The sequence below is a fragment of the Ictalurus punctatus genome, chromosome 13 (assembly GCF_001660625.3).
Source record: "Ictalurus punctatus breed USDA103 chromosome 13, Coco_2.0, whole genome shotgun sequence".
NCBI lineage: Eukaryota > Metazoa > Chordata > Actinopteri > Siluriformes > Ictaluridae > Ictalurus > Ictalurus punctatus.
The window spans coordinates 1,430,261-1,455,362 of record NC_030428.2 but is presented as its reverse complement, the minus strand read 5'-3'; the positions used below and the strand labels follow the sequence as shown (position 1 = coordinate 1,455,362).

General features: G+C 43.5%; 2 protein-coding genes across 10 annotated transcripts in view; one reads left to right on the top strand and one right to left on the bottom strand.

Moving 5' to 3' along the window:
- The first annotated feature begins 892 nt into the window (after nucleotides 1-892).
- On the top strand, nucleotides 893-4,905 carry psmc5 (proteasome 26S subunit, ATPase 5). 3 transcript variants are annotated; one of them, XM_017482902.3, is made up of 13 exons: nucleotides 893-960; nucleotides 1,625-1,696; nucleotides 2,157-2,226; nucleotides 2,493-2,590; nucleotides 2,712-2,768; nucleotides 2,856-2,960; nucleotides 3,046-3,171; nucleotides 3,256-3,382; nucleotides 3,461-3,651; nucleotides 3,808-3,906; nucleotides 4,016-4,126; nucleotides 4,488-4,574; nucleotides 4,749-4,905. In XM_017482902.3, exons 1-13 carry the CDS (start codon nucleotides 937-939, stop codon nucleotides 4,800-4,802), a joined length of 1,221 nt encoding a protein of 406 aa, XP_017338391.1. In that variant the 5' UTR covers nucleotides 893-936; the 3' UTR covers nucleotides 4,803-4,905. The 3 variants fall into 3 exon arrangements, with proteins under 3 accessions (XP_017338391.1, XP_017338392.1, XP_017338393.1); XM_017482903.2 differs by having other exon boundaries at nucleotides 930-1,011; XM_017482904.2 differs by lacking the exon at nucleotides 893-960 and adding an exon at nucleotides 1,358-1,449.
- Nucleotides 4,906-10,442: 5,537 nt separating this feature from the next.
- The window catches only part of mpp2b (MAGUK p55 scaffold protein 2b), a 31,672-nt gene continuing 17,012 nt past the window's right edge, over nucleotides 10,443-25,102 (bottom strand). For 6 of the 7 annotated variants that reach the window (XM_053685423.1, XM_017482878.3, XM_047159642.2 and 3 more), the window contains 11 exons: nucleotides 22,789-22,889; nucleotides 19,948-20,100; nucleotides 19,705-19,860; nucleotides 19,197-19,424; nucleotides 16,320-16,451; nucleotides 16,085-16,187; nucleotides 15,137-15,205; nucleotides 13,002-13,163; nucleotides 12,701-12,903; nucleotides 12,443-12,571; nucleotides 10,443-12,292 (listed from right to left, as the gene is read on the bottom strand). In XM_053685423.1, the coding sequence (XP_053541398.1) occupies nucleotides 12,116-12,292; nucleotides 12,443-12,571; nucleotides 12,701-12,903; nucleotides 13,002-13,163; nucleotides 15,137-15,205; nucleotides 16,085-16,187; nucleotides 16,320-16,451; nucleotides 19,197-19,424; nucleotides 19,705-19,860; nucleotides 19,948-20,100; nucleotides 22,789-22,889 (1,613 nt within the window). In that variant the 3' untranslated portion in view covers nucleotides 10,443-12,115. The remainder of the gene's footprint in view (nucleotides 12,293-12,442; nucleotides 12,572-12,700; nucleotides 12,904-13,001; nucleotides 13,164-15,136; nucleotides 15,206-16,084; nucleotides 16,188-16,319; nucleotides 16,452-19,196; nucleotides 19,425-19,704; nucleotides 19,861-19,947; nucleotides 20,101-22,788; nucleotides 22,890-25,102) is intronic. The other variant, XM_017482876.3, reaches the window with a different exon arrangement.

Genomic DNA, 25,102 nt, shown 5'->3' with positions numbered 1-25,102 from the left:
AAGCGATCTTTTGGTTTTCTATGATCCTCCACGCCTACTTAGATCAAAAGATGCAGGTTATTTGACGGTACCTCGAATAGTGAAGGGTACAGCAGGGGGAAGAGCTTTCTCTCATAGAGCCCCACAGTTATGGAACAGTCTTCCTATTAGTGTTCGGGACTCAGACACAGTCTCAGTGTTTAAGTCTAGGCTTAAAACGTATTTGTTTACTCAAGCCTACCCTGACTAGACTTTCTGTTACGCTAAGCACAGTCCTAATAATCTTTTTTCTCCCTCTCTCCTTCTGTCGAGCCACACACGATTTTATGGAGATACTAGAGATCCCGATCCTCTCTGCTCTCCAGCCCTGCCTGATCCATTTCGGATATTCTACCTCTGGATGGAGCTCTCATCTACTCCAATTCCAGACTGCTGGGACTACGGCTGCTTCTAAGGCCAAACAGACTACATATAAGTCAATAATTAACTTTTTCACACTAACTGTTGTTACCCAGATGAGGACGGGTTCCCTTCTGAGTCGGGTTCCTCTCAAGGTTTCTTCCTCTTAAAACATCTTAGGGAGTTTTTCCTCGCCACCGTCGCCACTCAGTGTCTTGCTCAGTTGGGATAAATTCACACCTTTAATATCTGTATACCATGTTGATATTTCTGTAAAGCTGCTTTGTGACAATGTCTATTGTAAAAAGCGCTATACAAATAAAACTGAACTGAATTGAATGTTTTTCCTCATTTACTTATTTAAATAATACGTTTTAGAAGTTGTAGTTTCTTTCTTTTTTTATTTATTTATTTATTTATTCATTTATTTATTTATTTATTGGCTATTATTAACAACATTTAGATATATTTTCTTTTTTTTAAACAAGAATCCAATCCAACAACGGCAGTGACCGGAAATACGTAATAATCCATCGGAAATTGTCATAAGTTTTCAAGATGGCACTAGACGGAATCAACCATGTAAGTTGTGAATCCCCTGAATGAAACAAATCGCAGATGCGTTTTACTAATGTATGTGTTAGTTTGCATTATATTTACTTAAAAGACGTTTCGCTAGATGTCCGGTGTTGTGTAGAAGAAGGAGAAAATGTCGGATTTTTATGTTTTTTTTTATTTTTTTAAACATTTTCCTTAGATCGAATTCAGTTTGCTGTCTCATTGTTATTACTAGCTGAAAGCGGTTCTTTCCTCGCCTGTATTCTGATTTATCCCGCCTTTTCTACTGGGATTGGATAGTTTTTCATGTCGTTTTCTCTGACTGGTCAGCTACTTCTGTGCACGACCTACGTAGCCAATCCTAGCCCAGGAGGCGGGACTTGTTATAATACGGGTAGGAAGTCTAGAACGATTAGCTTGCTAACGTTAGAAAAATGCTAATACCGAGTGTCGGCGTTCAGTTTGTTGTTTTTAATTCCTGAATAATTTCATTTAGAGGAGGAAACAAATCGCGTTCGTAATTTTATTATTGTAGTTTTATAAATAAATATAGTTCTACTGCAGCTGTTAGCTTTTTAATGTTTGAGCTGTTTTAGCTAGCCGGAGCTTGGAGCTTTTCACGAGAGATAATATGCAGAACGAGTTGTTGATTTGATATTTTTTTTCTTGCTCTGTATTTCTCTCTTAGATGGAGTTGGAGGACAGTAAAGGAGGCTCAGGTCTCCGGCAGTATTACCTGTCCAAAATCGAGGAGTTACAGGTAAGAGTAGCAGTGTGTGTCATTCTCGCACGAGTCGACTCTTTGAGTCGGAACTTTTCCGTGAGCCGACTCGCTCATTTGAGCCATGTGTTTTGAGCATGTTTGTTTTTTTCTACTTTTGTTGCTACTGTAATCAATTTCTTTTTACACTGTTGTCGTGCATCAATCAAAATCCTTCCATTTTTACCATCGACTCTTTTCTTTAGCGTGAATGTTTGAAAGAGTCGGTCGTATTGGTGAGCCGAGCCAAAATCATCCGACTCACTGTAAAGATCCGGAACTCCTCCGTGTCCTTATTTGAATTCTATCTGCTCTCATTAGTTTACCAGATTAAGTGATAATTCATTGCACAACTTTAACCTTGACGGGTTAAGGAGGCGATTAAACATCTCCTTTATCCAGTGTAACAAGCAAAATCATCAAATCTTGCTGGTTTTTGTGCCGTTTTATTTGTCTGTAGCTGACCGTGAACGAGAAGAGCCAGAACCTCCGGCGTCTGCAGGCCCAGAGGAACGAGCTCAATGCTAAAGGTAGGACCCATCATTGCTAGTGTTTACAGCGTCTTTACTCATCTGATTGCTTTGTTCAGGCCACCGTGTTTGATTAAAGTGCGTACGCTACATGGACCAGGAGCCGTCAGAGGTGGCGCTTGTCGTACTGCTTTCCTCTGTGTTGATCATAAATTTATATTGGGTGGAAGTTTGATCACTCTAGATGGTTGTATGCGGTCGATATTATTAAATAGGCTTGTGCGTGCGGTTCCCGGTCAGTATGAGGTTTTAATGTCTCTGTGCAGTGCGTCTGCTCCGCGAGGAGCTGCAGCTGCTGCAGGAACAGGGCTCATACGTGGGCGAGGTGGTCCGAGCCATGGACAAGAAGAAAGTGCTGGTGAAGGTGAGTTTATACGCGTTGAGCTAACGAGATACAGCAAAACACGGGGAAATGTTTTCGACATTTTTAAATGACTCATAGTGGTATACGTGACTCGGGTTGTCGGTGCCTCTGATGTCTGTAGGTTCACCCCGAGGGGAAATTCGTGGTGGACGTGGATAAGAACATCGACATTAACGACGTGAGTGTTAGGGATCGATCGAGTTGCTTTGTCCTGTCCTTGTTTTTGCGATGATTCGACGTGTGAAATATGAACCGTCCAATGCAGGTGACCCCGAACTGCCGGGTAGCGCTGCGTAACGACAGCTACACACTGCACAAGATCCTCCCCAACAAGGTGGACCCTCTGGTGTCGCTCATGATGGTTGAGAAGGTACTTTTAAATTCCTGTGTGTGTGAGATGTGTTTGTGTATGTGTGATGTGTAATGTGTAAAAACATTTTTTGTCTGACCTATAGGTGCCTGACTCTACCTATGAGATGATCGGTGGTCTGGACAAGCAGATCAAAGAGATCAAGGAGGTGATCGAGCTGCCCGTCAAGCACCCAGAGCTCTTCGAGGCCCTCGGAATCGCACAGCCGAAGGTGGGTGGGGCCAAAAATCCCGCTACTCAGTTTTCCGTCTGAAGTTCTCAACGTTTTGCTCACTCACAACGTGTTGACCCGTAGGGGGTGCTGCTGTACGGCCCTCCCGGCACCGGGAAGACGCTGCTGGCCCGAGCCGTGGCTCACCACACCGACTGCACCTTCATCCGCGTGTCCGGCTCCGAGCTCGTGCAGAAGTTCATCGGAGAGGGTGAGGACCGAGCACGCTTTTTAAATCGCTGTGCTTAATTCTCCTTGCCTATAACGGTCTTTTCTGGCTGTCTTGCAGGCGCGCGAATGGTGCGTGAGCTCTTCGTGATGGCACGTGAGCATGCGCCATCCATCATCTTCATGGACGAGATTGACTCCATCGGCTCCTCGCGTCTCGAGGGAGGCTCCGGCGGAGACAGCGAGGTGCAGCGCACCATGCTCGAGCTCCTCAACCAGCTCGACGGTTTCGAGGCCACCAAGAACATCAAGGTGCGTGAACAAGACCCATCACTGCGAGAACCCTTTTTATTCCTTAGTTTTGGTGGAGTGAGACTTCTAGGCCTGTCTGTGACCAATTAAGAATCTGTCAGATGTTTGGGTGCTACATTGAAATGTGATAGTTCCTAAGACTCTTGTGTCCTGCAGGTCATCATGGCCACCAACCGCATAGACATCCTCGACTCGGCTCTGCTCCGGCCCGGACGCATCGACCGGAAGATCGAGTTCCCTCCTCCCAACGAGGAGGTCTTGTGATTATTATCCTAAACCGTGAATAGATGCTTGGCTGATGGTTGTTGTCTTAGTGCGTGTAGCAGCATACAGGCCCAGCGCTCAATGTCCTCTTCCTTGACAGGCCCGTCTGGACATCCTGAAGATCCACTCGCGCAAAATGAATCTGACGCGTGGCATCAACCTTCGCAAAATCGCTGAGCTCATGCCAGGGGCATCGGGTGCTGAGGTTAAGGTAAGGTCAGCAGCAAGACTTCCTGTGGCTCTGCCTTAAACTTGACCATGACTACTGGCCTCCCTGTGGCTCCGCCTTAAACTTGACCATGACTACTAGCCTCTTCCTGTGGCTCCGCCCTAAACCTAACCATGACTACTGGCCTCTTTCTGTGGCTCCGCCCTAAACCTGACCGTGACTCCATCCCAACTGTTACCATGACAACTGGCCCCACCTTCATCCTAAACATCCTGTCACCCTGTGTGAACCCTGACCTCAAACCTAGCGTCACTGTCTTGCTCCCTATTTTTGTGATTTACCAGTAAATTGCTACATTTTTGCCGCTGCACGTCGTGTGTCATCGCTAAATTCTTTCACGTAGGGCGTTTGTACAGAAGCCGGCATGTACGCCCTGCGAGAGAGGAGGGTCCACGTCACCCAGGAAGATTTCGAGATGGCTGTCGCGAAGGTACGCTCGTTTTCATTTGTAGGCGGGACAAAAACTTCAGTACGTTTTTAGTGGCTTTCTAAAGGCTGCTTGCAGTATTCCGCATCATACAGAAGTTCTGTAGTAAATTCTCGGTCGTCGTCCACGTACATGTAAAAAGAATTAAACTGTGATTGCACTCTTCTTCGTTAACAGGTGATGCAGAAGGACAGCGAGAAGAACATGTCTATCAAGAAGCTCTGGAAGTAGAGCCTATATTGCCTCCCCTGAATTGTTTTGGGAGTTTTTTCCCTCCTTTGGTTTACAAATGTGCCCTGAATTTATTTTAAATAAACGGTATCTCCTGTTCAGATTCATGCCTCATCTGTTTTATATGATGCATCACACGCATAATTTATTATTTTTTTATTTACTTACTTACTGATATTCAATTGCAGACAAAGTGAGAATGTAATCCTAGCGTGTAACAGCAGTTTGGATGGTGTTCTTTTTTTAATTAAATCCTTAAAACCTACATTTTTGGCATCAAAAAGGAGTAGGTCTTTCTCCTGGTGATCTCCTGCACCACAGCCTTTCAGGTCATGGTGATGTCGGACTCTCTTATTGGTGGATGGATACATATTTGGTATCTGATACCTCCAACATCTTCACCAGTTCCTTTGGAGCTGTCTTGGGGTCGAATCCCTGAGAGTTAATTTGTGGCTCTTTCCTGAATGACTTTTAATACTTCTATCTATACAATTGTATGTACAGATGTTTCTGGTACGTTCCGTTGTTTAGAAATTGCTCCTAAGGATGAACCAAACTCTTCCCCCTCCCTGAGGTCTTGGATTTTCACCTGGTTTCAAAAGCCCTGGCTCTAAATATTTTCAAGGCGCTAACATGAAACGAAGCCCGATTTGCTTCCTCACGTTAGATCTTCCATTTTTGTTCTGATTTTCCAAATGAGTAAATAGATCTTCATCCAGATGTTCTGACTTCACAGAACTTCACCTGTAGGCTCCACAAGACGTAATGCCATCAGTCCTGATCCCATCACCAGGTCCTACAGACCTCTTTTGCCATGTTCTCATGTCTCCAACATAATTTCATGACCTCTCGTCTTATAGATGTGTAGCTTCACCAAGAACTTTAAGAACACCAAGAAGCTAATCAATATTAACATGTAGGTAGAAACGTCATGGAACCACGTGACTGGTGCGCCATGCGAGATTTCACGATGCGGTCTCAGACTAATCATTAGAAAGGTAAGAGAGAAGAGTTGCAGGATGACCCGAAAGCAGCAGGAGCAGCAGTTACACACACGGTTGAGATTAATGTGACGGCATGCTGCTGCAGGAAGTGATGTCATTTTTTTTTTTTACATGCGCATAATAAATGGGGTAAATTTCCTATATTTGTTCAATCAAAATAAGAATTTATATATATATATATATATATATATATATATATATACACACACACACGTTATTAATTTATTGTCTTCATTATTAGTTTTTTCATTGATCATTCATTTTTGACATTTACTTGTCCTACCTATCTAAAAAATAAATAAATAAATTACCTTAAACTTTGGAGAAAAGTTCAAATTCTTTGTGTTATATATTAGTTTATTCGTGAAGATGTTAAAATTTTACATACGTGAACAATTCCGTAATTTTTTTATTATTTTTTTTAATAGGAAAAAAAAAAGTGCCTTATTTTTGTGTAACTGAATCTGTTTCTTAATCATTCACTACCCTGGTCTCGTTTCAGAGCGTTCTGTTATTGTTGACTTATTACTGGAGCGAAAACAAGCTTTCTTATAATTATTAACCCGTCGTTACGGCCTTGAGTGTCCTCGTAAGGAATGTTGTTCTGTCTTTTCTACTCGAACTCGTCCTCGTGTCCGGCACGTCGTCTTGTCTTGCGTCTCCTTCAGCTTTTCCAGGCAGTAAACCTTTGTTACGTCAGCGACCTGCTCAAAGTCCTTATGTACTGTTTTACTGTCGCATTGGGACACCTCGGATACTGTAGGCGCAGTCTGAGGAAGTTCTTCCAACGTATTTCGACTTCATTTCGATTCGTTTGTAAGTATTCGCTATTACGTTTCGTATATCAACACGCTCGTGCGTTTGGATAATTAGTGTCAAGTCCAAGGGACCATGATTAGGGTTAAGTTTACACCGTAACGGCCCAGGAAAAGGTAGCTGTGAAAGGTCATCTGTAAAGATGTATTTTGTGTGTGAAACATTTACGATTTACGATTCGAAGCGTTAATTCTACTCTAAAGTGGCGTTTTCTGGGACAGACTTGACAGGTTGTCGAGCCGTCTCGAGACATTCCTGTCTCTTGACGCACCTCGAACCTGATGAACTTCTACTGGGGGGAAGAGAAAAACAAAAAGCGTCATCACAGACGCTGAGGTGCCAATACTAACGACTGATCTGAGGATGTTAATTTATATAGTTTTGTATAGCGAACTTTAAACAATCTTCTTTTTAAAAGCTTTGTTGTTTTCTTTTCATAGACCAGCAGCAGGAATGATGGAGATTGATTACTACTATATAAAGTAAGTTTATTAACGTCTCAAACTCTTATTTATTTATTTATTTATTTATTTATTTATTTAAAATGCTGAAATGTTGTTGCTTGGAATGTAATGGTTTATTTTGAATAATAGCTAGACTAAACATTCTTTCATTAGGCATCTTAAGTTTGGTAGAAAGTGACATTTGTGGTAACGACGAAGACCAAAAACCAGTATTATCTCCAGGTTAAGCAGAGTAACGATTGTAATATTATGCAGTTAGAAAGATATTTATATAGCGCTTTTACATCGTATTCTCAACCAGCACTAGGATGATGAGACGCAGACATAGTGCTCCAGAACACTCCAGCTGTTAGTGGAGAGGAGAGAGTGATGAAGCCACTTCAGAGATGGAGAGTATTAGGGGATGCTGGAGAAGGGTCAGTGGGGGAATTTGGCCAGGACACCGGGGTTATACCTCTACTCTTTTACCATGAGTGTTCTGGGATTTTTAATGGCCACAGAGAGTCAGGACCTCGGGTTAACGTCCCATCCGAAAGACTGTGCTGTTTTTACAGTGTAGTGTCCACACAGGGTGAGCGCCCCCTGCTGGCCTTCCAGTAGCAACCTTAGTTTTCCCCCAGGAGGTCTCCCATCCAGGTACTGCCCAGTCTCAACCCTGCTTAGCTTAAGTGGGAAACCAGACAACAACTGCAGGGATTTCTGAACCGTGTGTAAAGCACATAATGTGATGCGATGTTTATTTGCCACAACACACAGGATCTACTTAACGCCATTCCTGGGCTTCTTCATTCTTATTCTCATAACGAAATGCTGCTGTAAGCGTCGGTGCTTCAGCTGTTCGGGCATGAGTGAGCTGCAGAGTTATTCCCCCTCCATCTACGTCATTCCCTTTCCTGTTAACGACGATAACGTCGATGAAGGTTCGCTGTCGTCCGTGGCGGCGTTCGAACCCCCTGCGTACGACTCCGTCGCCCCCGACAACCCTCCACCACTGTATTCAGAGGTAAACTCCTACCACACACACGAGTCCAACAAAGCTAAGACACTGTATCGTGCTAGCTAGTTACAATTCACAGCAATCAGTACCAGAGAATGGCTGTGAGGAAAAGCGGAGCCAACCCCTCCCCCCCCCCTCCCTCCAGAAATATTCATTGAAAAACGTTAATAAACATGAGTAACATTGTTAGAACGGCGTGTTTTGTAACGTATTAAAGCTATTTCAATTTCACACAAAATTTGTAGATTTCGTAGCCAAAAAAAACCTATTTTTGATTTCTTTTCTTTTCTTTTTTTTTTTTTAAAGTCGCATGAAAATCTACAGCGGCTCAAATCTGTCGGTTCAATATTGCTTATGCTAATTCTTACGCACTTTCGTACAATGTCGGTTACGCCACTTCATATACATTTTCATATGATTTTGCTTTACGCTAATTTTTACAAATCTCCGTACAATATTGCTCAGGCCGTTTCTTACGTACTTTCATACCATAGTCTGTTCATTCTTTACGCATGTTTACAGTAGTTTAATTCTAACGCACTTTCATACGGTATTGTTTGTTAATTCTTACACGTTCTTTACAATATTGCTTATGCCAACTCTGACGCACTTTCATTCAATATTGTTTATGCAAATTTTGACTTGTTTTTGTCAACACGTTTTTGTATAATATTGTTTATATTAATTCTTACCCATTTTCGTACTATATTGCTTATGCAAAACATTTTTATACCATATTGTTTGTAATGCTAATTCCTACTGCTAAAATGTTTTTGCTTCGTTTGTTGAAAGGAAGCCGTAATGAGGATCACGGACGTTTTTTTGGTTTGTTTTGCAGTGGAAAATAAGCGTTCCTGACGAGGAGCCGCCGGCGTATGTCGAAATCGTGGAGGAGCCGTCGTTAATTCTACCTCCACAGACGCGACACGCCTAACGGACACTGAACACATACTGACAAACACCAAAGCCAGGACCAACTCCCAGATAGACAGATTTATAGTTATTATCTGTCGATAACGTGAAGTTTACAATTATTATAAAAGGGCTTGATGATCCATAGTCCATGAGTTCAGTACAGTGGAGTGGAGTGTGTCCCTTGTCCTACTGTGTGTGTGTGTGTGTGTGTGTGTGTGTGTGTGTGTGAATACACTGTGAAAAGACAGTACTAATGCACTTTACCAGTTGTTCTGAATAAAAGGAGATTGTAATGACGGACTGCAGGTTCCTGAGACGTTCTGAGGACCGATGCGAGGGAACTCCGCCTCTGGTGGGCGGGGTTTGAGATTGACGTGTGGCGTAACTCGCTCTGGAGCTCGTTATTAAACTTCTGTAAACATTTTGGAGATTTAAAGTTTCCTGGGGAAGTCTATTTAATTTAGGAATCGGGAAAAAGTTTTTACGTTTTAACTGCTTTCCCTTTTTCCCTTCTTTCTGTCTTTTATCGCTCGAGCTTTTTCTTTCTTTCTTTCACTGTTTCTGTCCTTCTTTCTTTCTATTTCTTTTATTGTTTCTTTCGTTCTTTCTTTCGCTGTTTTTGTCTTTCACTTGTTCTCATTTTTCTGTCTTTCTTTCACACTTTCTTTTAATCTTTCACTGTTTCTGTCCTTTCTTTCTTTCCATTTCTCTTAATGCTTCATTCTTTCGTTATTTATTTCACTGCTTGTTTTTCTTTCTTTCACTGTTTTTGTCTTTCACTTGTTCCTTTCTTTCATTCCTTGATTTTCTTTTTCTTTCACTGTTTTTGTCTGTCCTTCTTTCTTTCTATTTCTTTCGTTATTTATTTCACAGCTTGTTCTTCTTTCTTTCACTCATTCCTTTTTCTCCCTTTTATTCTATTTCTTTCTCTTTCACTTGTTCTTTTCATTTTTTTTCTATCCTCCTTTCGCTTATTTTCCCTTTCTGACTTTATTTCTTTCCCTGTAATTTTTTTTTTTTACCTTCGCTTTCACTGTTCCTTTCTTTCTTTCTTTCTCTTTTTTTCCCCATGGGCACGCTGTGTTTCCTTCAGGAAGTGCCTCTCTAATAAACTGTGTTAAATATCATTACCACACACACACACACACACACACACGTCTCTCTTTCACCCACAGATGAATCAGAGTCATTATGGGGTTTGATCGGGTTTATTAGACAGACGACTGTGATTAGTGATCAGTGACCCGATCCGAGCCGAATCAGAACCGGACTCCAGTCGGGTTGTTTTAGGGAAGTCTGTCTAACAGGACACTTATTGCTGATTTATTTCCAGGACGGTGCGTTACAGTGCGAGCTCGTAATTATTTACAGTCGGCATGACGTCGATTTAAAGCACAACATGTACAGGAACATTCCCCTCTTTCTCTTCTTCCACCGCCAGGAACCATATAAACCAACATCTACACTTCACACAGAGTCTGTACAAATATACACCGCTGTTCAGTCTCCATTAACACACACACACACACACACACACACACACACACACACACACGTTTAAACTACATCTCAGCTCCATCACTTCTTTAGGGATTTAACAGGAATGGTTTTTATATAATATAATAAATAAATGAACTTTGAAGGCGCAGTTTAATTTGGTCATGGTCTGTGCTGTTTGTATTTTATTCTATATTATTGAACTGAATTACACTTGGATTAAATTCTTCCCATCTGACCTGCACGTCTAATCTTCCTCCTCACCTGCTCCTGCTTCAGAAATCACGTCAATCATCATTAAAAGGTTTAATCCCATCCTGGACACTATTTATTTATTTGTTTGTTTACTTTTCTTTCGAATCGCTAGAAATACAAAGCAATAGTGTAGGTACAGCGTCCTGTTGTAACAGTGTTACTGGAATAAGGGTATATGTGTAATTTATATATATATATATATAAATAAAAGCATGTAGTTCTCTTCCCAACCGTCAAGACCTTCTCGAAAAAGTTAGACCTAGGCCAGAGTGTGACCTTTAACCCTATTCCGAGGAAAGTTATGGTTCTGCGAGCTAGATAGGGTGCTGCGTTCCAGAGCCTTCAATAGATTCAAATGGACGTTTTTCCACCGTGTTTGCGCCGGACTGTCTGTGAGCTGATTGCGAAAACTTCCTTCCGATGGTCTTCTCATGCCCCGGATTCAGGATGTCTTCGAGTCCCTGTACGGTGCGGCGGTCTTCACCGAAATAGACTTGCGTAGCGGATATTGGTGGATCGGCATGGATGACTCCAGAAAACCGCTTCTGCGACTAAGAAGGGTTAATCCGAGTTCATGTGCTTCTTACTCTTTGGACTTAAGAGCGATGCTGCTACCGTCTATATGACTTAAGGTACTGGAAGACCATCGTCGTCGTTTACTCTAAGGACGTCCATAAAAGATTATCAGAGATCTAAAATGGCTGCTCAGGAAGTTGGACTCAACCTGAAGACGTACATGCTAAATATACCATTATATATATATATATATAATATTATAAACATATACTCGTCTTGGTCATGTCATTTGGATCGAGGGGTTCTTTTGACTGTTTCCCTTTCGAGGCTGCCATTTTCTTATCATCGCATTTACGGTCTCGGCTGATGCGTTCAGAAAAAGAAAAATAAAGGCGGGGCTCGTAAATGATCAAATGTAAAACTTCACCCACGAGTACAGTCTCGTATGGTTTTACCGTTTAAAGGAAAAAGTAAACCTGCACAATTAGTAAGATCGTATTAGGTGAATGAATGTCCCTGGACGTTGCGGCAGTGTAAAATTGTAGGATGTGGTAACATATAGGATTAGTTCAATTGTTATAATCGCACAAGCCTGGCATGCGTGACTGAGTGAGCGAGTGGTCATCTTTAAATTCTAGGTAAACACAGGTGAGGGTTAATTTACTGCATGGCCACTAGGGGGCGCATAGCACGTGTTGGTAAATACGCACCAAAAACCAAAAACCAAAAAAAAAAAAAAAAAAAAAAAAACACGTGGTGATTTTTTTGGTAGCATTTAAAACAGGTTTGTTTAGGAGCTGCTCACATGTCACCGCACTCTCGTATAAACACATGGAATCTTAATGAGGCTCAGAAAACCCAGCTCACAGGAACCCACTGGTGCTCGGCGCTCAGTCTCTCTAGCGCCGCCTTCAGGCTGCGATACGCGGCATCCAGGTTATCGTTGACGATGGTGAGGTCGAAGTAGTGACCGTAAGCTCTCTGGATCCTCTCGCTCTCCTCCACCGTCCTCTTCAGCTCGCAGTCCTGCACGCACACACGCGCACACACACACACACACACACACACACACACACACACACACGTATAAACACACATCCAAACATAAAAACACTGGATTTCATCATTGCTTGAGATTATTATCATCATTTAAATTGTTTTTTTTGCAAAACGCACAGTGAGCTGTTTGGTGACGACTCTGGCCTCGATCGCAGATCTGTTCATGTCCTTGAGCACTTCGAAGTCAGGGGCTTCGATGAACACGACGTAGGGCAGGAACTCCGCTGTCCGCAGCACTTTGAGAGCCTGAAATGACAGAAAGCCATCGAATATTTACAGTGCTCATATAAAAAATAAACAAATAAATAAATAAAAAGTCACCCTTAGTGGTTTAAAAACTCCAAGTGCTTTTACTTCCTGTCGAAATTATTTCACCTGCGGGTTGACGTCCAGGATGCAGACCTTTCCGGACTCGATAACCTCGTGGATGGAGTTGATCTTGGTGCCGTACAGGTTACTGTCGTACTCGCCGTGCTCCAGGAAGCGGCCGCTCTTGATGTCCGCCTCCATCTCGCTGCGCGACATGAACAGGTACATCTGTCCCTCCTTCTCGTCCACTTTGGGCTTACGGGACGTGTCTACGGGGCAGGATTATGTATTAGTAGTCGTACAGCACAGCAGGAGGGGGAAGGGAGGTGGATTGGGGAACGGCTACTGGACTGTACTCGTATCTTACAGGGTGTCGTTGTGCCGTAGCGATGAGGTTGTGACATCAGCAGCTTGTTTTTCAGGTTCCGCCGTCCGACTCCCTGGGCGCCGATCAGCACCAGGGTCTTTCTCCGGAACGGCGGCACTTTCGCCACTTCCTCGTAGATCAGCAGCTCGTGTCGGTCAAACTCTGACACACAGAGACAGAGAGAGAAAGGAATCGTGTTAAAACCTACAAAATATTTCAGGGTTCTAGTGAACTGAGTTGAATTTGCACCTCACTGAGGTGTCGAATGATTTAACACCGTCACTTTAAGTCTTGTTTAAGGCATTAAAAAGTTCAAAACCACTCTCAAGCAGTTGAAAGCCACTGGGTATCGGGAAAACAGCCACGATGTGACCTAAAACTCAACCGGAAAGGAGAAAAGGATGAAAGATTAACTCTGTAGCACTATAATCAACAATATCGACAATAAACAAAATCAGAAAAAACAATTAATCGAGTTTAATTAACCAAGCAAGCCAATTAAATAGCGCACAAGTCAAGATATCTTACATCGCACATTTCCAAAGCACACAGTTATATCAGAAATATTAATAAAAAGATAAATACAAACAGATCGATACAATTTTAACACAATGAAGAATGCAGATTACACACACACACACACACACACACACACACACACACACACACCACAAATTAAAAAGAAGAAGAAGAAGAAAAAAAAGTCTCATGCATAAGGAACCAACTTGTTTGAAATGAGTTAGAATCTCTTCATGCTGTTGGTGCATGTTGCATGTGAGACAAGGACAGTTTGGACTGGGAAGATGGTTCTTGAGTGGGGGGTTTTGCACCAGGTGAGATGGGCTTGGACTGAGGGGAACAGTAGGTATGGTTTATGACTGGGGAACTGCTTGGAGGGACGGTTTTAGATGGAGAGAAGGGTTTGGGTTAAGGGGATTGGTTTGGACAGGTGGAATGGTTCGGACTTGGAGGGACAGGATGGACTGGGGATGATTTTGAACTGGGGTACAGTTTTAGATTTGGGGACGGTTTTGGACAAGGAAAGGGTTTGGACTGGGGACAGTTGTGGACTGGGGAAGGTTTAGGGTTAGGGAGGGGTTCGAACAGTCCAGTTTGGACTGTTGGATGGTCTTAGAATTGGGGATGATTTTGGAATAGGGGATGGTTCTAGACCGAGGAAGGGTTTAGACTGGGGATCATTTTGGACTGGTGGATGTTTTTAGACTAAGGGACTATTTTGGACTTGGGGTGGATTTTGGACTGGGGTATTGAGTGGACTAAGTGACAGATTGAACTGAAGGACAGTTTTGTACTGGGAGTGCTTTTACACTGGGGATGGTTTTGAACTAGGTGAAGGTTCCGGACTGGTAAAAGGTTTTAGGCTGGGGAAGCAATTTTGGCATAAAGGATGGGGTGAGTTTGGAATGGGGGAACGTTTCAGACAAGGAAAGGGGACTGGTTTGGACAGGTGGAATGGTTTGGACTTGGAGGGACAGGATGGACTTTGGGCTGGGGTACAGTTTTAGATTGGGGGACGGTTTTGGACTAGTAAAGGGTTTGGACTGGAGATGGTTTAGGACTAGGGAGGGGTTTAGACTGGGGATGGTTTTAGACTGGGGGACAGTCTGGACTGTCGGATGGTTTCAGACCTGGGGATGGATCTAGACTGAGGAAGGATTTAGACTGGGGGTCATTTTGGACTGGTGAATGTTTTTGGATCAAGGGACTATTTTAGACTTGGTTTTGCACTGGGTTTATTTTGGACTTTGGTGTTTTGTAGACTAAGTGACAGTTTGAACTGAGGGACAGTTTTGGACTGGGAGTGCTTTTACACTGGGGATGTTTTTAAACTAGGGGAAGGATCCAGACTGGTGAAAGGTTTTGTACTGGAGATGGTTTTGGACTGGGGGATAGTTTTAGACCAGGGAGGCAGTTTTGGCGTAACGGATGGGGGCGAGTTTGGAATGGGGGACCGTTTCCGACGAGGAAAGGTTTTGGACTGGGCGTGGTTTTACACTGGAAGATGGTTTTGGACTTGGAAAGGGTTTGCATTCAGGGATGCTGGAGGCAGGAGACTCACATTGCCACAAAAGAACAGGAGGGAAAGAGGGAGAGGAGAAAGGATGCAGTGTTACCTGCATTCTTGGTGGTCAGGTACATCATTCTCTTCTTCTTCTTCCCACCCATGCCTGCACACAGAGGTCCTGCAGACATCAGCACACAACCCGGTAACACACACACGTCCACCATAACAACACTACAGGACATACACACTTGTGTTTTGTTTTAGTTTTTTTTTCCTCAAGACTCATGGCTATTCGGGGCCAAGAGTGCAGTCCGATTGGTGGAGTGTGAAGCTGGGAGTGGCCCAGAGAGCCAGTTCCTGCTCCACTTGAAAAGTGTGGTCTGGGGGTTCTCTTCCGCAGAACGTGGTGCAGATCGTTCCACACTCGGAGCCATATACCGAGTAACACGATCAGCTCCGTTTGTCATGCTACTTCCTGTTTCGACTTTCAGACGTTCTTATTCTGATTATTACAATGCTTCATGTATTAAAGAACGATACATCATACTTTTCATCCATGTATAAGTATGTTAATGAAATATAAGTATATATGTTCTGAAACGTCTGTGTCTCACTTACGTTATAGCAGCTATGCATCTGAAAACTTACAAATTGAAGCTGTCGAGTGGAATTTAAGATTTTAAGAGCAAATAAGGACAATTCAAGACTCGTTCAGGCGTTTAACTGGTCAATTGTAATTTCACATTCAGTTATTTAGATGTCCACTAGGGGGTGATGTTTGCTTTCGAGCAGTACAAGAACAAGAACAACAACAACAACAACAAAATTATGTCATGCCAAATGCACCTGTTATATTAAGAAATATCTTAAGAAAGAAGAACAGTCAGCGGATTTTTTAAAATCCTTTTTTTTTTGTTTTCTTTTTCATTTTAGTAACCGAACAGAGTGAGCGTTAGAGCTGGGGAAACACTACACTGCAGAAAAGAGAAGGTTCGCCAGGACCAGGGCTGCGAATTTGTGTTCTAGAAGATCAGCCTGGTCTGGTGTGTGCTCCTACCTGCCGTGTTTAGCTCCAGGTCTCTCTTTACGAACGCTTTTCTCTTCTCCTCAAGCAGCTGGCTGGGGATGAGACCCGCGCTGCCGCCCTCCAGGTGACACGCCTGCGGCACAGACAGGGCCGAGATGTGGCTTCAGGAATGAAACCACCTCCCCACACACACACCCCCACCCCCCCAACACATACACACTATTAACATCCATGACTTCTACCAAATCCTATGACTTGCACCCACCTGCCACCAGTTCGGGTCATCCTGGTTGAAGATCTGCAGGATTTCGCCGCTGTGGAACCGAAGTCCAGCCTCCTTGCAGGGGATCAGATTATCGTGAGCGGGGTCGTAATCGAAGTGGCATTTCACGAACGCCTGATGGTGCGGAAACACACACGGTTCAGATCAGTACTCACCCGGGATGCTTTTATTTACCTCGGTCTGTTTGGAACTAAATTCTGGATTCTGATTGGCCAGCGGATCTGACCGCAGTGCAGATGCAAATCACAGGTTTATATTCACTATTAATGCGCACGTTATCGTAAACACCGCAACACACGTCAGTAACATTATCTCTACTTTAGATCGTGTCGGAGTGTGTGAGTCAGCATTCACACTCACACACTAAACATATTTAACACACGGGGGATCTGTGAGAGCGTGGCAGTGTGTGTGTGTGTCGGTCGGATAGATACACACACACACACACACACACACACACACACACACACACACACACACACTGAGTGAGTCCGGTGACATTTCTTACACACAGTCCATACAGAGCATTAAAAAAATAAATAAAAAAAGGAAAGTGTTCAGGCGGAACAAAGGGTCAGAATGGGGGGGGAGCCTAAACTGTGTCACCGTGGCAACCCAGTGGCCATGAAGCACTACAGCATAAACATGTAGGAAAATTACCCTTCGTTCTCCTCTCTCTCTCTCTCTCTCTCGGTTTTTCTCCTGGACGAGCAGCAAGTCATTCCTCGTGTTTCAATAATATATAAAAATATAACGATGATTAAAATCCACACACGACGGGCTGAGTGGTGTCGTGCAGGTTAATAATACCGCCATGTGGTTGATTATTTGCCTAGAAAATCATATCCTGAAGAGTTTTATTCCTCTTATACAACAGCAATTGTCCAGCGATGATGACTTTTGTATTTTTTTTGTCCGTTTGTAGTTACAGCCGATGTTGTTCTCCCTTGCAGCTCTAAACAAACGGTTTAGCTGTTACTATGGCGACGGTAACGTATTGGAACGAGCGCATTAATATAAACCGGTGATTTATAGCGGCGCTACTGCTGTTAACCCGACAGGAACCCGACAGGAACCGGCCTGGGCCGTGCGGAACGTGGGCAGGAGGTCAGGATGACAGGAAGTGTGACTCAGGTGAGCACAGATGGGGCAGCCACATGGGGGAGGAGAAACGCAGACGTGGCCTAGATTTCCATCATACAGGACACGGGTCCAGAAAATCTTCATAAAACAGACCGAGCTGTTAGAGCGGTACTTTAACCCCACACACACACACACACACACACACACAAGGGACACGTGATTGTGGTCTTCTGCACGGACCAGTATCAATACCTTCTACTGAGCTAGGTGATCCGTTTATGTTTTGTGCAAAAGTTTGCACACCCCTAAGTTTGTTGAATAGGGGAAAACGGGGACCCAAATGCGGTGAGATGCGGACACGTCCTAAAACAAGTCAGCAACCAGAAACAAGGTGAAATTCGCATTAAAAAGAAACAAAACGTTTAAAAGGTCCCAAATTCCCACATTCAGGAAGAGAGAGAAACTTTTTGCTTTGTTTTGTTCTCGAGACTCCAGGAAACTAGAAAAATGTTGACAATACAATACGGACTTAAAATAAAAGGAGCGCGGAGCGTGAGTGTGTGTGTTCATGATGGAAACCTTTTCAAAAAACTCTTTTAAAATGCATCGCGTGTGTGTGTGAACTTATTATTTTTAAAGAAACTCCATGATTATTTTCTTCAGGTAAAACTTCATATCGATAAGGATTATTAGTAAAATGGTTTTATTTTGTGTTTAAGTGGCAAAAAAAGCAGGTTTCTGCAAATTTATTACCTGCCCTTCGGTCGGATTAATTTGCATGCAATATGTACAAGGTGTGTTGGAAAACTTAAAGTGGCCACTGTTAACTAAATGTTAACTAAACGTCTCTTGACACATGTTTAGTCTGTTTATGTGGAACGTCCACATAAACAGATTAAATTCTTTGTGAATGGAAACGATAGCCTGGGCCTTGGCATGATCAAACCCAAGCAAGCCATCTTGAATCTCCAGGGCTGACCTGAGAGGTCTCAGGAGGGTTTGATTGGGACTTTGAATTCGTCATGAGAACAGCCCTAGTGTTCATGTGACGTTGTTGGAAACAACAAAACAGCAGCGATGGCGAAGGGGCTGTGTGAGATCCTTCATCGTTCAGTGCAATTTGGCTCAAATTTGGTGTAATTTCTGCTCAGAATTCGAAGCAGTGGAGAATTTGGTGCAGGAGGACCGAGCAGCAGGATGGGGGTGAATACTTACGTAATCACAACATTTTATATTGTAGCATTGTAACACAACAAAGTGTGAACAGGATCAACGTGGGGGGTGAATATTTATGCTCGGCACTGTTTTAAAGTCGTAAAACAGTCACGAAGTGCCTCCAACTCACAGCTTACCGGGCCCGCCCCTGCTCATTAATATTCATTATGCAGACCTTAATTATTATTCACGAGTTGACTCCATTTTGCATGTGCTCTTTGAAATCAGTCGTTCCTGCTTTAAATCGACGCAGAAACATACCGATTTATTTATATATATATCGATCGTTATTGAATGCCACAGAGCTACAAGATGTCCATAACGGAGTCCGTCAATCCCATCTTTAAAATGAGCCCCGCCCACTGCTGGAACAGAGCCGCTCGGTCCTGCCCATTTTACATAAAAGGCGACGAAGCTATAGATGGTTTGAAACAGAGGGGGCGGAGTCAGTCGGAGACTAGGTAAAAGCTCGTCATCGGAATTGCAAAGTAACTAAAGTATATAACGTATAAATGTGTGTGTGTGTGTGTGTGTGTGTGTGTGTGTGTGTGTGTTGCTGACCTGGCGGGGTGTGTGCGGTTCCTGGTAACTGGGCAGGATCTTAAGCACGACACTGCCGCTGGCCTCCTTTAGCATGTCCTGCAGCACTTTGGGGTCGCTGCCCACCTCCTTCCCGTTGACCTCTTTGATGATGTCACCGACGTGCAGGAGGCCCTGCTGATCGATCATACCGCCATGCAGGATGCGTGCGATCACCAGCTCTCCGCCCTCCACGCGGAACGTCACGCCCTGGGCACCAAATACGACTTGCTGAGCAGGCCGATATCGACTACACTTAACAGGCGGTCGTGAAGTATCAGCTTGTATCACGGCACTCTTAAACGCTCTATTCTGATTGGTCAGGAGGATTCATTTCCTAACATTAGCTCTAATTTTTGTTCTAAAACGTTACTCGTATTCACAGGGAATTGTATGGTAGACGCTAAAACACTCCAGGTTGACGTGGATTAATTTCCTACAACAGCACGACACGCTCAGTTTAGAATCAGTTTAGAAGCCCAGGTCTTACCAGATGTTCTCCGGAGACTTTGCGTATGCCGACCATCCTGACAGCATCGGGAGGGACGGGCTGGTTGTTGAAGGCAGGGTCCATGAAGACACAGGGGCTGGGTGGTGGAGTCTCGTAGCTTTTGGAGGCTACAGAGTCGTGCGTTTCCAGCAGGGACTGGGAACCAATGAGAAAATAACTTGGTCCTTTCTTACGGTTTTGCCCGGCTGTGACAGACGTGACCTTTTGTGTTTGTGTGTATACCTGAAAGTGTGGCTCACTGAGTATGCGGGCAAGTTCGTGTGCTGCCTGGCTTTGTTGGGTGAGCGGTGTGAGATCTTTCAGGATGTCCTGCACCAGTTCCACGTTGTTCTCCCTCACTGCCTCCAGCTTCGGCTCCTCGAACTGCTCGTGGGCCTGTTCCACATTAAAACGTCAACACAAATTAAATACGAGAAACTTCCAAAAACGTGCGACGCAGACAGATGGAGGATTCATAACCTCAAAGAAAAGAGATGACTGCTAATTTATACACGTGGGAGACAAGAAATTTAAACCAATACAAAAGAAACTGGGACTGGGATTGGCAGGAAAGAGGGGAACGGTGGGTAAATCAAGGGACTCGGGATGGAACGGAGGGTAAAAGGTGGGGCAGAGTTAAAGGTGGGATGGGGTAAAAGAAGGGATTGGGGTGGGACTGGCATTAAGGGTAGCATGGGTTAAAATGTGAAATGGGGTAAAGTGTGGGGTACAGTAAAAGAAAGGATGAAGTGGGGTTGAGCTGAAGGGAGGCATTGGGGTAAGACTGATATAAAAGGTCGGACTGGGAATAAAAGGTAAGATGGGGTAAAGGGAAAGACTGAGCTGGGCGAGACTGGTGTAACGGTTAGGACTGGGGATAAAAGTTAGGATGGAGAAAATTGGTGGCATTGGGGTGAATCTGGTGTAAAGGGTACGCCAGGTCATAAGGCTGAGAAGGAGTCAAAGGCGGGACAGAGACGAGGGTGGAATGACGTGAAGGGAGGGAATGGCGTCAGACTGATGTAAAGGGTAAGGACTGGGGGTTGGAAATAATAAATGCATTCCTTACATTTGAGGCATAATTTGTATAACCTTGAAAAAAACCAAAACAACCAACGACCACAAAATTATCATTAAACCCGTCATGGTTTTCCAGAAAGTCCTCCTGAGGACTCTAAAGAGTGCGAACTGCACCTTCTGCTTCTCTTTTATACAGTCTCTATTTTCTTTACACCCATGTGAGTTTCCATGTAATTGGTTCCTAACAACCACAGTCAAGGAAAAATGGTCGAAATGTCTTTGTGTTTTGTGAGTGCACCTTTATCCCCCCCCCCACCACCGACATCATACTTTTTCAAATGGGACATAATGCGCTGACAATCATAAAGTAGGTCAGGCCAAAGTAAGAGCATGTCAAAAAAACAATGATCCAGCAGACATGAGGTGCGATAACGCTTCTCAGTAGAGGGTATGCATTGACGTCACTTCCCCGTGCGAAACATCCAGCAAAATAGCTGGTTTTAATAGAGGAAGCTGCGAAAACGCTAGCATACCTAACGATCATCAGCTTTAATTTATTAATTAATCGGCTCCAATACCTTTACCTACGAAATGCTAAGGCTGAATGCGAAGGTTAGGACTGGTGACGTGAAGTGTTTTATTTCCTAACATTATGACCTATATATATTATTTACATACATACATATATACATATACATTATATATATATATATATATATATATATATAAATAAAACAACAACAACAAAGAAACACAAATCTATCATTACGTCTGTCAAAAGGGCTTTTCATAAAGCTCTCCTGACGTTCAGTAGCATCTAAAGAAGGACGATGCCTCCTGCTTGTCTTTTATCTAGTCTCTTTTCTTTACACCACTGTGAGTTTCCCTCGTGATCGTACTCTAACAATCACAGTAAAGGAAATTTCATCAAAAGGTTTTTGTGGGGTTTGAGGTCATGCTTTTTTCCCCCCAAAATGGTCCGAAAGGGACACGGTGCATTGTCCATCAGAAAGGAGGTCAGGCCAAGGTAAGAGCATGTCTTGCAGTAGAATTGAGGTCAGGAACAGAAGGAAAACAACATCCATGAGACGGAATAGAGCAAGAGGAGGAGGAAGGTTTAAGATAGCGACACTGGATGCTGCAGCATCATGCTAACTAAAAGCCAGATCCGGACTCGCTCGCTCGCTCATCTGGATTCAGAGACTGCATTTGCAGGAAGTCCCACTGGGAGATATTCTCAAACTTGGGCTCTCTTTACACGCCACGCATTTATGTTCCAATCTTTTCTCTCTTCCAGTCGAGACAAAGCACCAGAAACACCAGTTATGATTCAGCATACATGTTTCCCTTACCGTACCATTTAGGAATCGATCCTAAAGTCCCCCGAAACCCATCGTTTGTGAAATACTGGTCTTGAGAATGCAATCTCACTCGCTTCGTTTCACTTTCCAGTACCAGCTTGCTATGGGTATCGGGCTTGCTACGGGATCCTGGAGCACTTTGAATGAGTGGGCGGGGCTACTCTTGGGTAAGGTGCACGTGAGATTCCTTCTCATCAGATACTAAAAGGCGCTAAGCGAGCGCTAATGCACTTAAAGCTGTACACACAACAAGAGTTTACATTTTTTTTGTCATCGTGAAAAATCCCATATAAACAATTGGGACTTGTGAGCGATATCTGATTGGTCCATTTTTAAAAGAGGCAGGCCAGGTAAAAAAAATAATAAATAAATATAAATAAAAATTATATTATAATTAAATACTGTCTAAAGCTGTACTTCCTGTTTTTCTTTCACTTTAATGCACTTCTAATCGTTTCGTTTAAACCACGCCCACATAGAGGCCTAGTACAACACCGAGGTTCGAGATGATCGGTAGGACATGCTGAAACTCCACGTTGAAAATAAACGTGAATTTAGATTATAGCTTAAATCTCAGCCCTGAAATCTTCACGCGACTGTCGAACGCCATCGTCCGTGAACCTGACGAGGGAAGATGACATGAAAACAGCAATACCTGGACTTCTGGAAGTTTAGCGTGGTACAGAAATACAACTTTGCTCACCACAGGACTCTCCATGATGCCCTTCAGGAAGATGAGGTCCAGATCGTTGGCCATGGTGGAGCCGGTGCTGTCGCTCAGTGTGTCCAGGACGCTGTGCATCGCTGGAGAGGAAAACAGAGGGGAAGTCGGAGAACAATCACACTACGGCTATAAAAAAAAATTAAATAAATAAATAGAAACTCAAGGAAAGCTTTTCCATGGAAAATCAGATTCATTACACACCAACCCACTTCAGCCTTCCTGTCTAATACAGAGATAAAAATAATTCTAGGATTTTTCACTCTGGCGGAACTGAAGTGGTTTGTGAAACACGGTTAATACATTTCTCTTAGTAAGAGAACAGAATTTAAGCTGTAGCATCGTGACACTGCTCGCACACCAGTGTCCCTCGGCTCATTAAAACGCATGTTAATTAACGCTAGCTAAATCGGGCGTATTAAGAAAAAGGAGTTCTCCATGTTCTCATCTGTAGCTAAACTGAACCGCCTGAAAGACCAAAAGCAGCAGTGGAGAGAACTTTGATGTTCTCGTGCCTTCCTGTAGAGTGTCCGTCACGTCGAGTGACGTGTGAATGGGGAGGGATTTGGAGGATGAGACGTGAGTGCGCCGTGTTGAAGCTCACAGCTGCTACATAATTGGATTTAATTACGCAATTCACTCGTCTTCCTCTCACTCGCATCCTCTCCCGTGTTGACTCTGATTGCTGCTCTGTCTGGTGCGTCCCTGGCTTTCTCGCGCTGGCACGAATCAGCGAGCCCGCTTTTCATTTGAACCGAACAGATGTGTTCGGCGTTGAAAAGGCAAGATTAAAATAAACACGTGCGGTTCTTCATAAAATACCGAGCTTTCGGAGATTACGGATTCATGCTGATCTTTTCCTTCACGGAGCACTAGACACGATTACGTGCCAGCGATGAGTTTTATACCACGATGGGGTCTTTTCTTATATTGAAACACCTCCAAATGTAGAGCCCGTGAACCGGCTCACCAATAAGAGTCGTCTCTTTCTGCTCACAAACACGGCTATGAGAAAATAGCACAAGCGTTGAAAACGCCCATTTCCACCATCAGGGCAATAATTAAGAATTTCCAGTCCACTGGAAATGTTATGAATCGACCTGGAATTGGAGGTGTGTCTGTATCGTCTCAGAGCACTGTGAAGAGGACGGTTCGAGTGGATAAAACATCTCCAAGGATCACAGCTGGAGAACTGCAGAAGTTAGTTGTGTCTTGGGGTCAGAAAGTCTCCAAAACTACAATCTGAAGTCACCGACATCACCACAAGCTGTTTGGAAGGGTTTCAGGAAAAAAGCCTCTACTCTCATCCAAAAACAAACTCGAGTGTCTTCAGTGTGCAGACACTACTGGAACTTCAAATGGGATCGGGTTCTACGGTCAGATGAAACCAGAACAGAGCTTTTTGGTAATAAACACAGAGGTGGTTTTGGAGCACAGAGAGGTAGCCGTATGGAAAAGTACCTCATGCCCACGGTTAAATATGGAGGAGGATCTTTAATGTTTTGATCCAAAACATACATCAAAATCAACACAAAAGTGTTTTACTGACCACAAAATCAAGGTCCTGCCATGACCATCCCAGTCCCCTGACCCGAACCCCATAGAACACCTGTGGGGTGAACTGAAGAGGAGAGTCCACCAGCATGGACCTCGAAATGTGAAGGATCTGGAGAGATTCTGTATGGAGGAACGCTCTCAGATCCCTCGCCATGTATTCTCCAACCTCATCAGCGTTATAGGAGACTCAGAGCTGTTATCTTGGCAAAGGGAGCTAGCACAAAGTATTGACTAAAAGGGTGCCAATATTTATTGCACACCTATATTTAACTATTTTTTTTTTTGGATAAACCTGTGTTGTGTTTGCGATTGTTTGATATCCATGAGAGCAGAGTATTTTTGTGAATTTTTTAAAAAATGGTGAAACAAAGACAATTTTTCACAGCCTTCTTTGCTCATATTTACCACCAAGGGTGCCAATATTAATGGAGAGCACTGTAGCTTTGTGATTTAAAATTCTTACTTTGTTAATTTATTATTATTATTATATTTTTTTAAATTGCCAGACCTGCTCATGCATACATAATGCTTTCAGGCATGTAATTAATACATTCCAGGTAGATTATGAAGGGGTTTTATGTGCTCGTGCAAACACACACACACACACACACACACACACACAGTACAATCCAGGGTGAAAAGAAGGCTGATAAAGAGCCACGACAGGAAGCGGCTTAGCACATTCCCCTCCACTAATTAACACACAGAACATGCTGGAGAGATGAACAGCAGCCAAGCA

Excerpts from the sequence above, each read along its gene's own strand:
- psmc5 (XM_017482902.3), top strand. The coding sequence starts at position 937 with ATGGCACTAGACGGAATCAACCAT. Across the intron at positions 2,961-3,045 it reads CGCTCATGATGGTTGAGAAG|GTGCCTGACTCTACCTATGA; the intron begins GTACTTTTAAAT and ends TCTGACCTATAG. Across the intron at positions 4,575-4,748 it reads TCGAGATGGCTGTCGCGAAG|GTGATGCAGAAGGACAGCGA; the intron begins GTACGCTCGTTT and ends CTTCGTTAACAG.